The sequence below is a fragment of the Meles meles genome, chromosome 6 (genome assembly GCF_922984935.1).
Source record: "Meles meles chromosome 6, mMelMel3.1 paternal haplotype, whole genome shotgun sequence".
Taxonomy (NCBI): domain Eukaryota; kingdom Metazoa; phylum Chordata; class Mammalia; order Carnivora; family Mustelidae; genus Meles; species Meles meles.
The window spans coordinates 67,953,023-67,970,490 of record NC_060071.1 but is presented as its reverse complement, the minus strand read 5'-3'; the positions used below and the strand labels follow the sequence as shown (position 1 = coordinate 67,970,490).

Sequence of the window (17,468 nt, the reverse complement as noted above, 5' to 3'; positions counted from 1 at the left end):
GTCTACCAAGTGATGCTGTTAAACTGGGGCCATAAGGAGGCTGAAAGAACTATTCTTATCTAGAAATCAGAGTTGGGGAGATGAGCTTTTGCTTCCAGGACAATATAGAAGAAGCAGGAGATAGGCAATGTCTGAAGCACTGAAATTGATAACTGCTTTACCCCTTTCCTAAGGAACTGCAACATCCTGAGGGGTGAACCCTCTGACATCCAGGCTTCTCAGATCCTTATCCTCCTCATTTCTAGTGAGCTCCACCTTTATCAACTCATTCTCTTAATCACACAGGACTTTATCATCCCCAGCAATTTCACTCTCTCCAAAATTAACTTCTTATGTTCACTTAATCAGGTAATTCTATTGCAACAATTTCTGGGTCTCATCGAAACCTCTTATTCATTGACCTCTTCCATTTCTGTTCATCATTGTCTTCTGTCTCCATGTCTCCTCTTACCCAGCTTGGATTTTATGGTCCATCATTATAATGGCACTCTTAAAATTCATTCTATTCTCTAGCTCACACTTTTCCAGTTTTCCTTTTACCTATTTCATCACTGTTTCTCTGCCTTATTTGTTGGTTCTGTCTCCTCTAACCAACCTCTAAGTATCAGCGTTATTTGATATTCTGTCTGGGGCTCTTTCCTCTTCTCATTGTATATTCTCTTTTTAGGTAATATCCTCTCCTTCCACAGATTTAAGTCAATCTCTATGCTGACTTCTTATTTCCAGCCTAAACCAACTTCTGAGCTCCAGATTCCTGTATTCAACTGTCTTATTTGATGTTTCCACTCACCCATCCCATCTAATCAGTCACCACATCCAGGTTTTTTGGGTTTGTTTGTTTGTTTGTTTGTTTGTTTTACTCTCTAAAGCATATGCTGAAGTTGTTTATTTCTAATTTCTATCTCTGCTGCCTTTCTAGTCCAAGTTACTATCATTACTCTCTGGGATCACTGCAATAGCCTTCTAAAATTATCCTTTCATTGTCTCTCTCCACATAGCCACTAGAACTAGACTCATATTTTCAAAATGAGTTGAAATCATATTTTCTGGAGACATCATTATTTCCATCTATCCTTCTTCTTTCTCTCATTGTACATATTCCAGATGCCAAAAGCCAGAGAAGATTCTCTTCCATACAATAATTAATGAAGAAATAGAACCCCCAGTTTGGCCCCATAACCTAGGAACTGCTTTGCCAAGTTTCTAACTATTAATGTTCTTCTAGAGCTCCTGTGAAGCTCTAGGCAATAGTTTATTTAGTTTGGGGGGAGCTAAGAAAGATCAAATTGGATGGTAAAAAACAGCAATCCGAGAGACCTGCAGTCAGAGGTAGTCTGGTTATAAACCCAAAGAAAAGAAAGATATTTCTTAGGGCATAAAAATCTTTAGTGGATTCTTTTGATAAATCCCTTTTTTTGCCATATATAAAAGGAAAGATGAGACAGATCATGACCTCAGAACAATCACCTAGTGACTGAGCCATCAGAAGTATCAGGATGTAACAGGAAAGGTCAGTCTATTCTCTGTGTTGATCAGCCATTGAGAACTTATTTCATACAGTGTCGACTTTCTAATTCTATAGCCCAGGTGCCATTTATTAATTATTAATTAACTAATATTAATTATTAATTAATATAATCAATATTAATTATTAATTAATATTAATTATTAATATATGTATAGGAAACTTTCTACTCATATAGCTGAAGTTACAAACAAGGTGTTTCAGTTCTATCTCATAACCCCTCTACCCTGCTTCTTACCTTGTAAGCAGCAATAGCATCTTTCTGCATATTCTTCAGGGACTGAAGTTCCTTCAGGGTTGCCTCCAGTTGACCTTGATGGGTGGTGAGCTCCTTCTGGAGATACCACATAGAATTAATCCACACTAACTTGGGAGATGTCGGGCCATAGGTGTATCTCTAAGCCCCAGGGTGTCAGGGAAAAAAAGCGAGTTATTGCTGCAAGTGCTTCCTTTCCCCTGAGTCATAATTCCTGTTTCTTCAAAGAATTGTAAAGAAAATAACAAGTCACAGAAAAGCTTAGTTTTATGCTCTTATTAGCTTACTACAGGGGTTTGAAGAAGATAACTCTACATTTTCTACTCTAGTAATACTGTTCTCACTAACTATACTTCTACTTATATTGTTATCATTTAGAATACTCATTTCTGGGGTGCCTGGGTGGCTCAGTGGGTTAAGCCTCTGCCTTCCACCCTGGTCATGATCTCAGGGTCCTGGGATCGAGCCCCACTTCGGCTGTCTGCTCAGTGGAGAGCCTGCTTCCCTTCCTCTCTCTGCCTGCCTCTCTGCCTACTCATGATCTCTCTCCCTCCGTCAAATAAATAAATAAAATCTTAAAAAAAAATACTCATTTCTTCCTTTTGCCCATTCAAATGTAAATTATTTCCCAATTCAAGCTTTCATTCACCATACATCCCCTATTTCAGTTTTCTCTAATCTTCTTTGAAATTCTAAATATTTATGAATTACAAATGTGACAAAATTTAGCTCTCAATAGTAGACTATCTTGCTTCTGTTGTTTTATTCATTTTAAACTTGACTAAATTTCAAGACTTTTATAATAAGAGCAATATCTTGTACATCCATACTCTACATGGGGTCTAATAGAGTTCTCTCATGGCAGCATATAGGTAAATATTTGATTGATTGAGTGAGTAGGCCAGAGCTACTCCACTGCTCCTTTCCTATAATCAGCAAACTCTAGAGAAAGAACTTCGCAAGATATGTTGTATTTTCTAAGCTTACTAATAATCATCTGAATAAAGGTTGGCAGAGAGAAGAAACCCTACAAAAGATTTTTCCCAGCTTTCCTAAGGCATTTTTCAAGGTCCAAGGCTTACCCACCATGAAGAAATGGACAGCATCAGAGATCTGCAGGAAATCTTTAGACTGCCCCACAGACAACCGAACATCTTTACATTGAAAGCAGATCAGTTTCCCATCTGGCTTACTGAATAGCTTCAGGTTCTCTCCATGCTCTGGGCACTGTGGATGGCCCTTGAGTAAGGGTAACTTCTTAATCTTCTCTACCAGCTTCTCAAGTACAAGGTTGAATGTACAGTTGCTATATTGACATAGCATCTTACACTCAGGACAGAATGTTTCCTTTGCTTGCTGCTTCCAAAAGTTTTGGATACAGGCCTGGCAGAAGTTGTGGCCACAGCTCAGCATCAATGGATCACGGAACCAATCATTACACAGTGGGCAGTGTAGCTCCTTAGTAATATCTTGTATCTGCACTTTAGAGGGTATCTGGGTGATCAGATCACGCACTTCCTCATAGTTGCCTGGGTCGATGTTGGAGCAGGGTCTGGAAGGTACCTTTGGAAAAGAACAACTAAAATGAGTTTCACTTTCCCGCTGCCCGTTTCAGCACTCCAGGAGAGTGCTTAAAGGAACTGAGAATAGGTACAGCCAGAGTAAAAGCACCAATCTCCTCTTTGAAAGTGATCTGATAAATTCATCATTTTCTAATGTTATTTCTACTCCCAACACTATTTAAACTTTAACAGAGAACTAAGGCAAAAGAAAGAGTATTCAAACTAAGAATGTTTTTTATTGTATATTCTTCTTTCCACCCACTTTCCCAATGTATTAGTTAAAAGTTTTATTTTCAACTTTTGTTCTACTGGTTATTACCTTTTTGTTTTGTTTTGTTTTCTAGAAGTCATATACAAAGAATTGGAAGGTCAGATTCCGCAGTGATATAATATCACCAACCATAATATCTTCTAGTCTTTTCATCCTCCTTTTTTAAGAACACATTATAGAGGGGTGCCTGGGTGGCTCAGTGGGTTAAAGCCTCTGCCTTCGGCTCAGGTCATGATCTCAGGGTCCTGGGATGGAGCCTTGCATTGGGCTCTCTGTTCAGCAGGGAGCCTGCTTCCCTCTCTCTCTGCCTGCCTTTCTGCCTACTTGTGATCTCTCTGTCAAATAAATAAATAAACTCTTTAAAAAAATTTTTTTTTCTTTTTCAACTCTTTAAAAAATTTTAAAAAAGAACACATTACAGAAATAACATACATAGAGAAAAATGCAGAATCATGCATACAATTAAATGACTCTTCACAAAATGAACACCTGTGTAATCATCACCCTGATCAGGAAACAAAATTAATAGCGTTCCAGAAGTCTCCCATATGCCTGCTTCAAGTCATTATCCCTCATCAAGACTGACCCCTGTCTTGACTTCCAACACTATATACTAGTTTTGCCTGTTTTTGAATTTTATATAAATGCATGCACTATTTATTCTTTTGTTGCTGACTTCTTTTTTTTTTTTTAACATTTTATTTATTTACTTGACACACAGAGAGAGACAGTGAGAGAGGGAACACAAGCAGAGGAAGCGGGAGAGGGAGAAGCAGGCCCTCCCGCTGAGTAGGGAGCCCGAGGTGGGGCTCAATCCCAGGACTCTGGGATCATGACCTGAGCCAAAGGCAGACAGTTAATGACTGAGCCACCCAGGCGCCCTGTTGCTGACTTCTTTTATCAACCTTAAATTTGTGAGATTTTTACATATAATTCTGTGTAATTGTAGTCCATTCATCTGTTGTGTAAATATACCGTAATTTATTTCTCCATTCTACTGTTGAAAGACTTCTAGGTAGTTAACAGTTTCAGGCCATTATAAATAGTGTTGCTGAGAACATTCCAATTCATATATATATATATATATATATATATATATAAATATATATAAATATAAGTGTGCATATGTATATATGTATCTATATGGATTTGTTTTGTTTTCTTTGTTCAGTGTAACTTTTAAGATTTATCTGTGTTAATACACATAACTGAAAGTCATTCATTTTCACCTCCATATGATATTCTATTGGTGAAAATTGTATTTACTCATTTTACTGTCGATAGACAATTGGACTGTTTTGGTGTTTTGCCATACAACCAATACTACTATGAACATTCTTTTTCATGTTTCCTGGTTTATATATGCAAGGGGTTTTCCAGGTTATTTAATGTTAAACCAACTTTTCTTTCCTGGATCTAACCTATCTTGATCATGATATATTTTTCATGTATTCTTAGATTTGGTTTTGTAGTATTTTATTTAGGATTCAACCTCTATGTTCATGGCTGAGATTGCTTTTAATTTTCTTTTCTTAAACCATCCTTGTCTGTTTTTCGTATCTTATCTAAGTTATACTAACTGCATAAAATTAATTAGGGGGGGTGCCTGGATGGCTCAGTGGGTTAAAGCCTCTGCCTTCGGCTCAGGTCATGATCCCAGGGTCCTGGGATCAAGCCCTGCATCAGGCTCTCTGCTCGGTGGGGAGCCTGCTTCCCCCTCTGTCTCTCTACCTGCTGCTCTGCCTACTAGTGATCTCTGTCAAATAAATTTTAAAAATCTTTAAAAAAAATTAATTAGGGAGTGTGCCTTCTTTTTCTCTTTGAGTTTGTGTAAAAATAATAGAATTATCTGTTCCTTGAGTATTTGGCCAAATTCACCAGCATAACCTTTGGGACTGATGCTTCATTTTGTTTTTGTTGTTGTTTGTTTGTTTTTGCATTATCTGGAAGTACTGTTTTACTTCTTCAATACTTATGGGATCATTTAGATTTTCCATAGTTTTCTGACCCAGTTATGGTAATTTATGTTTTTCTGAGAATTTACTTTGCCTAAGTTTATAAGTGTATTTGTATAAAACTATATTCTCTTATTATCTTTTTATTGAGATATACATACGTAAGGGTATATACAGCATTTATATATTTTAAATAAGAATAACAAAGCAACATTTTGTAATTACCACCCAGGTCAAAAAGTAAAACACTAATTACCAATACCTTTGATGACCCTGTGTGTTCTTTTCCAATTGCATATGTCTTTTTTCTCATAGATAGCCAATATTCTGCTTTTTTGACTTAAACATTACTATACTTTTCTCTATTATTTATCATCTATGATTGCATCCCTAGCTAATATAGTGTTTAGTTTTTTCTTCTGTTTTGAACTTTATGTAAATACCCCAGATTAAGATAGTTAGGATTCTTTATTATCTTTCATTGCCACACCTTCACCAAGGTTGTAGCTCTTCAAATGTCCCAGCTTTATTCAAAAGTCTCAGGTCTAGTTCCTTACTTGGTGCAGGTCTAAGGATTGTTAAATCTGAGGTTTCCTCACTCTCAGTAACTCTAAACTACCTTGATGTTTTTCAGTTCTATATTCTTCTTTTTTACTTTGGAATTTCTCTTTACTTTTTGTACACTCCATTTCAAAGTATGGATTTCAAAGGATGTCTGTTACATCTTAACTGGCATTTCTGGGTATTTTATAGTGGTAGGTTTTCCAGGAAAAATGGTTAATGTCAGGGTTGCCTGGCTGGGAACTTCAGGGAGAACTCCACAAAAACAACTATTAAACCTGCAAAACTGTCAGAATGAACTTTTGCAGAACTTTGGGATCAGTAAAAAACTTATAACCAAGGGAAAACTTAAGGAAGAAGCTGCCACATGGTAGTAAGAGTGTAACCGTTGCATTTTAAATCATTCACATACCACTCTTCACTCCCTAAATTGTTGACAGCCATGAAGATGGCTGTACTCTTGGTGCAAGTTGCTAGTGCCAGAGGGAGAATGAAAGCAGTACTCACAGCTAAATTTATAGTGATAAACACCTACCTTTAAAAAACAATGACCACAAATCAATGACCTAACTTTCTATGTTAAAAAAAAGCAAAAAACCAAAAAAAAAAAAAAAAAATCCAAACCAACCAACCAGACAAACAAACAAAAAACAAGCTAAATCCAAAGCTAGCAGAAAGAAGGACAAAAAGATTAGAGTGGAGATAAATGAAATAGAGACTAGAGAAGCAACAGAGAAAAATGAATGAAACCAAAAGTTGATTCTCTGAAAACATCCACAAAATTGACAAACCTTTAGTAAGCTAATGTTTTTTAAAAGGAAAGAGAGAAGACTGAAATTATTAAAATCTGAAATGAAAGTAGAGATATTACTAAAGGCCTTTGAACTAGGAAAGTATTATAAGAGAACACTGTAAAGAATTGTATGCCAACAAATTGGATAACCTAGATAAAATGGAAAAATTCCTAAAAACATATTAACTACCAAAACTGACTCAAGAGGGGCACCTGGGTGGCTCAGTAGGTTAAGTCGCTGCCTTCAGCTTGGGTCATGATCTCAAGGTCCTGGGATCAAGCCCTACATCAGGCTCTCTGCTCGGCGGGGAGCCTGCTTCCTCCTCTCTCTCTGCCTGCCTCTCTGCCTACTTGTGATCTCTGTCTGTCAAATAAATAAATAAAATCTTTAAAAAAAAACTGACTCAAGAAAAAATAGTAAATATGAATAGACATATAACAAGAGATTAGTAATCAAGAACCTACCAATAAGGAGGGGAAAATATGGCAGAGGAGTAGAGGACCCTATTTCAATCAGTCCCTTGAATTAAGTTGGATTTCTGCCAAACCATTCTGAACACCCATGAAATCAGCCTGAGATGTAAGAAGTCTACAAACAGACTATCTCTGGCAGTTAGTCTCGAGGTATGAAGAGGGGAGCTGTGATTTTGTGAGCAGATATTGGAAGATAGGGGAGGGAATCTTCATAAACTTGCACCAGGAAGGTGAGAAAATGCAAAAACCTCCCATGCAGGAGACTGGGCATAGACTCTCAGACAAGTAGCAGTGGGGAAAGAACTTGATGATATCTCTGTTCTGAAACAGAGGTTTGGATGAAGTCACTTCTGCTCTGACTCTCGGAAGAGATTCAGAAAGCTGTCAGGAAAAGCTGCCAGAGAGCAGAAGCCCCCCAAAGCTGGTTTTCACTGAGCACACAGCGCCCCCCCAGAAAGCAGAGCAACTCTGCCCAAACAAGGTTGCCTGAGTAACAGCGTGGCAGGCCCCTCCCCCAGAAGACAGACTGGAAGAACAAGAGGAGGACAACCCTAAGGTCCCTATAAAACAGGTGCATCTTGCTTGGGTTGTTGTTAATATTCGAACTCTGCATTCCCTCAACCACCTCTCAACAGAATGACTAAGAGGAAGAACCCCCAACAAAGAAAAGAACCAGAGACTATGGCCTTTGCCACAGACCTAATGGATATGGATATAACCAAGATGCCAGAAATAGACTTCAGAGTAACAATTATGAAGTCGATATCTAGGTTTGAGAAAAATATTAATGACCATATAGAATCTCTTAGGAAAGAAATGAGATGTAACCAGGCTGAATTTTAAAATGCTATGAATAAAATGCAGTCTAAACTGTATACTCTGATCATCAGGTTAAACAAGGCAGAAGAACAAATTAGTGAGCTAGAAGATAAGATGATAGAAAAAAAGAAACCCAGGAGGCATGGGAAAAACAGATTAAAGCCCAAAGAGTCAAACTGAGAGAGATTAATGACTCAATGAAATATCTCAAAATCAGAATTATTGGGATCCCTGAGGGAATGGAGAGAGAGAGAGATATCTAGAAGATATATTTGAGCAAATCATAGCTGAGAGCTTCCCTAATCTGGGGAAGGAAACAAATATTCATGTCCAAGAGACAGAGAGGACCTCTCCCAAAATAAGACCAATGCCATGACATATAAAGTACAATTCACAAATCTTAGATGCAAGGAAACGATCTTGAAAGCAGCAAAGGGAAAGAGATTTCTTATGCAAAGAGGGAGAAGCATCAGCATAACCTGTCTGCAGAGACCTGGCAAGCCAGAAAGGGCTGGCAAGACATTCAGGGTACTTAAATGAGAAGAACATGCAGTCAAAGATACTTTATCTAGCAAGGCCGTCATTCAGAATGGAGGGAGAGACAAGGAGCTTCCAAGACAGGCAGAAACTGAAAGAATATGTGACCACCAAGCCAACTCTGCAAGAAATACTAAGGGGGGTTCTATAAAGGGAGAAAGAACCCAAGAGTGATAAAGAACAGAAATTTGCAGAGACAATCTATAGACACAACGACTTCACAGGTAACATAATGACAATAAAATCATATCTTTCAATAATCACTCTCAATGTGAACAGCCTAAATGCTCGCTTGAAAAATTATCAGGATAATTAAAAAATCTAAATATTAAAATTATCTAAATATATCTAAATATCTAAATATAAAATTATCAGGATAATTAAAAATATCTAAAACCAGATAAAGATATTACAAGAAAATAAACTAATTTTAGGATTTTTTTTTTACAAGAGAATGAAAAGCAACTCAAAGACTGGAGAAAAGTATTTGTAAAGCTTGTACCTGATAGAGGTCAAATATCCAGGATATATGAAGAAATCTAAAAATTCAATAGCTAAAAGACAAACACTCAATTTAAAAATGAGCAAAGGACTTGATTAGACATTTCTCCCCAGAAGATTGACAGATGGCCAATAAGTATATAAAAGATGCTAACATAATTAAAGAAATGCACATAGAAACCACAATGGTTGGTTCATACCAACTAGGATTGCTATAATTTTTTTAATAGAAAATAACAAACATTGGTGAGGACCTGGAGAAATCAGAAACTTCATACATTTTGTTGGAATATAAGATGGTACAGCCACTGTGGAAAACGTTTGGCAGTTCCTCAAAATGTTAAACATAGAATTAATACATGTCCAACCATTCCACAACTAGGCGTATACCAAAAAAGATTAAAAACAGGTGTTCAAACAAAAACTTGTTCACAGATATTAATAGCAGCACTATTCACACTTGTCTCAGTTGGAAACAACCTAAATGTTCATCAGCCAATGAAATGGATAAAGAAAATAAAATTTGGCATATCCATGAAATGAAAGATTATCCCATCAGAGGAAGGAATAAAGTACTGATACATGCTACAACATAGATGGACCTCAAAAACATTATGCTAAGTGAAAGAAGCCAGGCACAAAATTCGCATATTATTTCATCTGTATGAATATCCAGAAAAGATGAATACATAGAAACAAAAAGCAAATTAGTTGTTGCCAAAAGCTGGAGGGAGGAAGAAATGGGGAGTGACTGGTTAACAGGTATGGGATTTATTTTGGGGCCATAAGATATTTTGGAACTAAGTAGAGGTGATGGGTACACAATATTGTGAATGTGCTAAATAGCAGTCACTGAATTAAACACTTTAAATGGCTAATTTTATGTAAATTTTACAATTTAAAAAAATGAAGTCATATCTGACTCTAGAGCCAAAATTTTTTACTGAACAGTATCCTGCTTTGCATAATGCCATATTATGGCTACTGTTTGATGTGTACCACCAGAAGTGGCTTTGATCTCAATGCCTAAGAGTCTGATGAAGTACACATTCAATAATGCCAGCTCTGTTCTAAATGAGTAAAATAGAGATTCTGCCTATAAGCAGCTCACATCCACTAACATTTGTGGGTCAGGTTAAAATACAACTAGAAGCCCCTAGCCCATTCTTCTTTTCACTTCCCAGACTCCTTACTCTGTCCCATATACCTCATAATCATGTGTGTGGAAAACCCAGTCCATACAACCAAGACACACACACACACACACACACACACACCTGCACACAGCTACCCCTCGGGCACACAGCTGGGAGCTATGGAGGCCGCAGTAGTGGGATCAGAATCTTTTGGGCAGAGAATTTTAGTCCTGGGTACATGACATGTGATTCAAAGTAGGAGAGAATATAAGCTCCTTAGTCTCATTCATTCCTTGTCATATAAAGAAGAAAATAGTTCAGGAGGCTCAGACTTGGAGCCTCAAAGCACAGGCCCAGGAAAGAGCCCCCCTGCCATTGCCCAGGTCTAGGGCTGGTATTGCCCTTCTGTCCCATTCCACTCACCTTTATCCTATCTCGTCGGAGTGCCAGCTATGAGTTGGGCCTGTCTGTGCTCTGGAATCAGCATGGAGTTGTGATAGTTTTATCTCACAGGCCATACCCTCACCAGAATTGAATTCCTGAGTCTCAGGGGCCCAGTCGGGCTTGTCTGACTTAACTGTGTGGAGGACCTAGTTATTACAATTGACTGCTTAGATTTCAGGATTCTGGGCTCTGCTTTCTATAAGGTTTTCTGCCAAATTTCCTAAAATGACCTTGCCCACCGATTTTCAAAAGCGAGCACCCATTGATCCCAGCATATACCATGGCCAACTCTGTGTATTCATAACCTTTCCTAAATAAATGCTAAAGCTGAAAGGTTGTGGCCCAGGAGCATAAAAATGGGGACTGATTAGTGAAATAAGTCAATCGGAGAAAGACAACTATCATATGATCTCCCTGATATGAGGACATGAAGAAGCAACATGGGGGGTTAGGGGGATAGGAGAAGAATAAATGAAACAAGATGGGATTGGGAGGGAGACAAACCATAAATGACTCTTAATCTCACAAAACAAACTGGGGGTTGCTGGGGGGAGGTGGGGTTGGGAGAGGGGGAGGGGGTTATGGACATTGGGGAGGGTATGTGCTATGGTGAGTGCTGTGAAGTGTGTAAACCTGGCGATTCACAGACCTGTACACCTGGGGATAAAAATACATTATATGTTTATAAAAAAAAAATTGGAAGGGGAGGCGAACCATAAGAGACTATGGACTCTGAAAAACAACCTGAGGGTTTTGAAGGGTCGGGGTGGGAGGTTGGGGGAACAGGTGGTGGGTAGTAGGGAGGGCACGTTTTGCATGGAGCACTGGGTGTTGTGCAAAAAGAATGAATACTGTTATGCTGAAAAATAAATAAATTAAACTGTAAAAAAAAATGGGGACTGAGATGAGACCTCCTCAAAGTAGGAGTATAATTTGTATAGTGGAGATAGGAATGTTTTAGGGGAGCATTAATAGGTCCCTGACACTTGAGTAGGGTGTAGGAGTCAAAAGAAACATTTAAGATCACTAAGGTGGGACTTGAAAGATCATATCTTAGATAGACAAAAAGTGAGGAAGATTAATATGAGGGGTAAGAAATATTAAATGTACATGTATTATTTCTCAACTTGTATATTATGTCCTCTGAAGAATGAAAAAGTTAAATATAGACAGAAGTTATATTCTGAGGCAGAATCCCTGAGGATTGGTTATGTCTCATGCTCTTGAAAGGGAAACTAGAACTTATAACTTCTTCTGATTCTCAAGTTAATGATAGAATCAAGGGAATCCAAAGAATTCTAAGACCAGAGTTCTCTCCATCTACTACACTTCCTCCTTGAAAATTTGAGTGTCCAGAGCTGCTTTATTTCTCATTCTTGACCCCCCATTTCCAGGTCGAAGTTTGTATTTGCTTCTATCTATGGACTTAGCACTTCTCATATTCACATCTATCCTAGACAGGGGAACATGGCTAAAAATTATTTGACTCATCATCAAATTCCATTCTCATTGATGACTTTTTCTGTTGCTCTCTTCCCATACCTAGATTTTCATCTCTTTCTGTCCAAGTGCTTTGGCTTGTGTCCATAGACCTTGGTTCCCTAGTCTTGTACACTACTTGTATTCACTATCCCTGACACCAGATCTCCTCAAACCTGGATCTTGCCTGCTTGGATCTACTATATCCATTTTCTCTTTGAATATTACCTCTCCACCATGCTCTCCAGTCTCCTTTTCTGTAACTCCAATCAGACAAACATCAGAACTTCTTAGCCTCCTTTCCTCTTAGTTTCCTTTCCTTATTTTCTAACTACATTTTTAAACTGTGCTTTGCTCTGGACATTTTCTCCCATTCTTTTTTTTTTTTTTTTCTCCCATTCTTTTTTATAGATGCTGTTTATTTCTCATTTCTTTAAATATCTTTGAATGAAGAGACATCTTTAGTTCTCCCTGTATCAGCTATTTACAAGAAATTTGCAAGAGGGTGGAGAAAGGGATATCTGAGGCTATTTTCTTTATGAAACAATGTGTATATGAGTTCTCATAGCCCTTACTTTCCCCCATGATCAGCACTGCAGGGTTGCTTAAAATGTAGTCCGTCTCCTCCACTCTTCCTCACCAACAGACTGCTTTCCACAAATATGGCTTATTTGCCCTTGTTCACCTTCACTTTTCTTGTGTCTCAAATCTTGGTGATAAATGGGTACATGAAAGCTCCTGCTTTAGCTTGCTTGCCTGTTCTCATTGTTCTGTACACGTGCTTGCCGGTCTTGAGGCACTTTCTTTGGAGAGCTATGTCACTTTTGCTTTGTATAAAATCTGCATCCCTAAGCATCTATTATTACATTCCTGTATGACTTTCACTATACTGATATGGTAGCCCTTCAGAGGGTTGTAATCCAGTCTTATAGATGTCTCTAGTTATATTGCAAGTAGAGTTTGTCTAGTTTTCATTCTTCTTGTAGTTTTGAGTTACAGAAGGATAAGTTTCTGAGAGAAGAAGAAATGAAACCACTGTTTTTATTCTACCACTTGAAAACCAAAGCTTAAATTGTTTATGACACTTTATCCAACATTTCTACATGTTTTGGGGGAAGTAGGTTATAGAGATATTTCAATATGTCCTTCATATACCATCTTGACCAGATCTGGTAATGTATTTTCAGTAATAATCAGTGTGGATGCCTCTCCTCAAAGATTACAAGTTGGATTCCTCTCCAACTTATAGGAATGGGGACTCAAAGTCCATATTAAACTGTGTTACAGAAAAGGCTATGCACTATTCTTTGCACACCTAGATTTTTTAAACCAAGATTCATCCCCAGTACCTACTAGATGTGTTAATCATCTAGTTGCTGTCATTCGTGCAGTCCATGCTAAAGGTCAAGACTACATTCATGGGGCACTTCGGTGGTGCAGTTGGTTAAGCATCTGACTCTTGGCTTAAGGCTCAGATTGTGATCCCAGTGTAGTGACATGGAGGCCAGCATTGGGCTCTGTGCCCAGCACAGAGTCTGCCTTGGATTCTCTCTCCTTCTGCCCCTCCTGCCTTTGCTCATACTCATACTCACTCTCTCTCTCTCACACACTCTCTCAATAAATAAATAGACCTTTAAAAAAAAGGAGGGGGGGAGACTACATTTATCATGCAGCCTTTACCCTCTCCCAGGTATAGGTGAATAAAATACAGGTGGGCTTCTGACCCATTTGACAACCCAAGGTGTGACCTAATGCAAAAAGATGATCTGGGCAATATAGAACCTCTTGCGAATTTAACTTTGGAAATAGAATCAGGAAATTGACAGTTGAAGCAAATCGTATAGATAGCCATGAGGTACAATTTGGGACGTGAAAAGTCGTGGCATGAAGAATTTAATTTATTTTTTATTTTTTATTGAATTTTTTTATTTTTTTATAAACATATAATGTATTTTTATCCCCAGGGGTACAGGTCTGTGAATTGCCAGGTTTACACACTTCACAGCACTCACCATAGCACATACCCTCCCCAATGTCCATAACCCCACCACCTTCTCCTGCCCCCCTTCCCCCCAGCAACCTTCAGTTTGTTTTGTGAGATTAAGAGTCTCTTATGGTTTGTCTCCGTCCCGATCCCATCTTGTTTCCTTTATTATTTTCCTACCCCCCAAACCCCCCCCCAAGTTGCATCTCCACTTCCTCATATCAGGGAGATCATATGGTAGTTGTCTTTCTCCGACTGACTTATTTCGCTAAGCATAATAAGCATCTAGTTCCATCAACGTCATCACAAATGGCAAGATTTCATTTCTTTTGATGGCTGCCTAGTATTCCATTGTATATATATACTACCTCTTTATCCCTTCATCTGTTGATGGACATCTAGGTTCTTTCCATAGTTTGGCTATTATGGACATTGCTGCTATAAACATTCGGGTGCACATACCCCTTCAGATCACTACGTTTGTGTCTTTAGGGTAAATACCCAGTAGTGCAATTGCTGGGTCATAAGGTAGCTCTATTTTCAACTTTTTGAGGAACCTCCATGCTGTTTTCCAGAGTGGTTGCACCAGCTTGCATTCCCACCAACAGTGTAGGAGGGTTCCCTTTCTCTGCATCCTCACCAGCATCTGTCATTTCCTAACTTGTTAATTTTAGCCATTCTGACTGGTGTGAGGTGGTATCTCATTGTGGTTTTGATTTGGGCATGAAGAGTTTTAAAGGAAACAGAATCTAGGAGCTAAATTTTAAGTAGAAGTCAGAAGAAATGCAGGTGTAGATGGAGCCAGTTCATTGGTAAAGACAAGAATTCTAGAGAGAAACAAATGTGGAGAATGTCTATGTTACACTAATCACAGCACTGTCCTATGACTCTTCTTGGATTCTGATGCCTAGCACAATTCTTTGCTACAGAAGGGGCTCAACAAACAAGTTGGAAGAATGGATATTTATCCTCATGGTAAGTGTGCTTACCTCTTAAGATAACTTGTCTGAATCTCTCTGCTCTTGTTAATAGACCCTCTACCTCAGCACAGTATAAAAACTGTTTTCTGAAATCTTGTCATGGAGTTTGCTAAACATTCATATAATGACTTACTCTCAATCTTCCTCCTCCTTGACTTTCGAGTCTCTCTCATTTGACTCCTGTAATATGATACCATCTAGTTCTCCTGTCTCTGCCCACTCATATGCCTTGGTCAGTTTCTCTTCCTCTTCTCACTTTCTTAAGTGTAAGCAATCACCACGGTCTAGCTTCAGTTCTCTTCTACCTCTGTACTCTTCTTCCCAAGTGAGCCATTCATTCCCAATGTTGTGTGCAACCTCTATAGAGGTGACTAGGGAGGTGCTCCCAAATCTGTATCTCTAAGCCCACATCTCTGAGCTTACAACTGGGTCCTTGAAACTCAACAAGCCTGAAACATAATTTTTATTTCTCCCTAAGTCAGTTCCTTCTCTTGACTTCCCTATTCCTATTTATTGTACCATCAATATCCCAGTTTTGAAATACGAGTTATCTTTGGGTATTCTCTTCTTCCTTTCCCGTCACCTAGTCAGTTACAAAGTCTAGTTAATAACAGTAGAAATAATAATTGCTAACCCTTCTCTGCCTCAAATTCTGCTTTTGCTTTCCATTGCCTACCAAATAAATTGTGTGGGGTTTTTTTTATTACTAAAAAGTCCCTAGATTTCAAAATTCTATACATGTTACAAACTCCTATTTCTAGTCTAATTTCTAGCCTTATGAAGTCCCATGGTTCTGTTGTACAGTGAAAACTTTTAACTTACCAATGACTCATTTAAGTTCCATTAACCAAAAGATAACCCCCCAAATTTTTTTTAAGATTCTTCCATTTTTTGGGGCACCTGGGTGGCTCAGTGGGTTAAAGCCTCTGCCTTTGGCTCAGGTCATGATCCCAGCGTCCTGGGATCGAGCCCCACATCGGGCTCTCTGCTCAGTGGAGAGCCCGCTTCCCTTCCTCTATCTCTCTGCCTGCCTCTCTGCTTACTTGTGATCTCTGTCTGTCAAATAAATAAATAAAATCTTAAAAAAAAAGAGTTTAAAAAAAAAGATTCTTCCATTTTTTTTGCACTAGGCTGAGTGGGCAATTCTATGGAAAAAGAAAAAAATCTAATTATTCACCCTCTCAATATGTGCTTAGAAGATCAAACTCAGAAACATATGCCCTTCAGAGAATATGCAAATATAAAAAGTATTGAATTTTAAGCCAATCAGTCTGTCTAGAAAACTTTAAAATTAGATGCATTCTGAATAAGATAAAAGTTGTGGGAGAACCTGGCCAATTAATGATTTAAGAGAAAGGTTGCCTACCAGAGCACATTGTTAGTCCTAGTGAATGCAGTAGCTTTTGGAAATGGATACCATCTAGGAGTTTTATTCAATATGTTTTTAAAATACATTTAAAGTATTTGAGTGGTTTCCAGGGCTGGGTCAAGGAGGAAATGAGGTGTGACTGCTAATAGGTATGGAATTTCTTTTTGTGGTGATGAAAAATGCTCTAGAATTAGATAGTAGTGTTGGTTGTACAACTTTGTGACTGTGAAAAACCACTGACTCATACACATATGTGAAGACATCTATTTAATGTTATTGTTGACATTATATGATTTTTTGTAATTTGATTGTTAATTCATCTTTCCAATTGAGGTTTTACCAATTACTCTTTCAAGAATATAGCCTCTTCTATAAAACAAGGTATTAGTTTAATCATATTAACTAATATTTACTGACCATTTACTATGCAAAATGCTTTTTGCACATTATTTCATTTAATCCTCATAACAGCCTTTTGAGATAGGTATTATTCTGCCGTTTTGAAGGAAATTGAAGCCTAGGTTAAATAACTTGCCAGGGTCACACAGTAATTAAGTGGTAGAGCCTGGATTTGAACTGATTATCTGACCGCAAAGCCCATTTTCCTAATCATTGAGTCAGCAGAGGGCCAATCAGTGTTTTGTGCAATTGATTTATTAAATGGATCAAACCTGTGGGACACCTGGGTGGCTCAGTCGATTAAATGTCTGCCTTCAGCTAAGGTCATGATCCCAGGGTCCTTGGATTGAGCCCCTCATCAGGATCCCTGCTCAGCAAGGAGTCTGCTTCTTCTTCCTCTCCCTCTATACCTCCTCCTTCTCC

General features: G+C 38.2%; 1 protein-coding gene across 1 annotated transcript in view; it reads right to left on the bottom strand.

Annotated features, from left to right (window-relative positions):
• TRIM69 (tripartite motif containing 69) overlaps nucleotides 1–17,468 on the bottom strand; it is a 35,833-nt gene that overhangs the window by 12,220 nt on the left and 6,145 nt on the right. The window contains exons 2-3 of the mRNA XM_046007857.1: nucleotides 2,868–3,344; nucleotides 1,764–1,859 (exon numbers count right to left, since the gene is read on the bottom strand). Coding sequence (XP_045863813.1) covers nucleotides 1,764–1,859; nucleotides 2,868–3,344 — 573 coding nt within the window. The remainder of the gene's footprint in view (nucleotides 1–1,763; nucleotides 1,860–2,867; nucleotides 3,345–17,468) is intronic.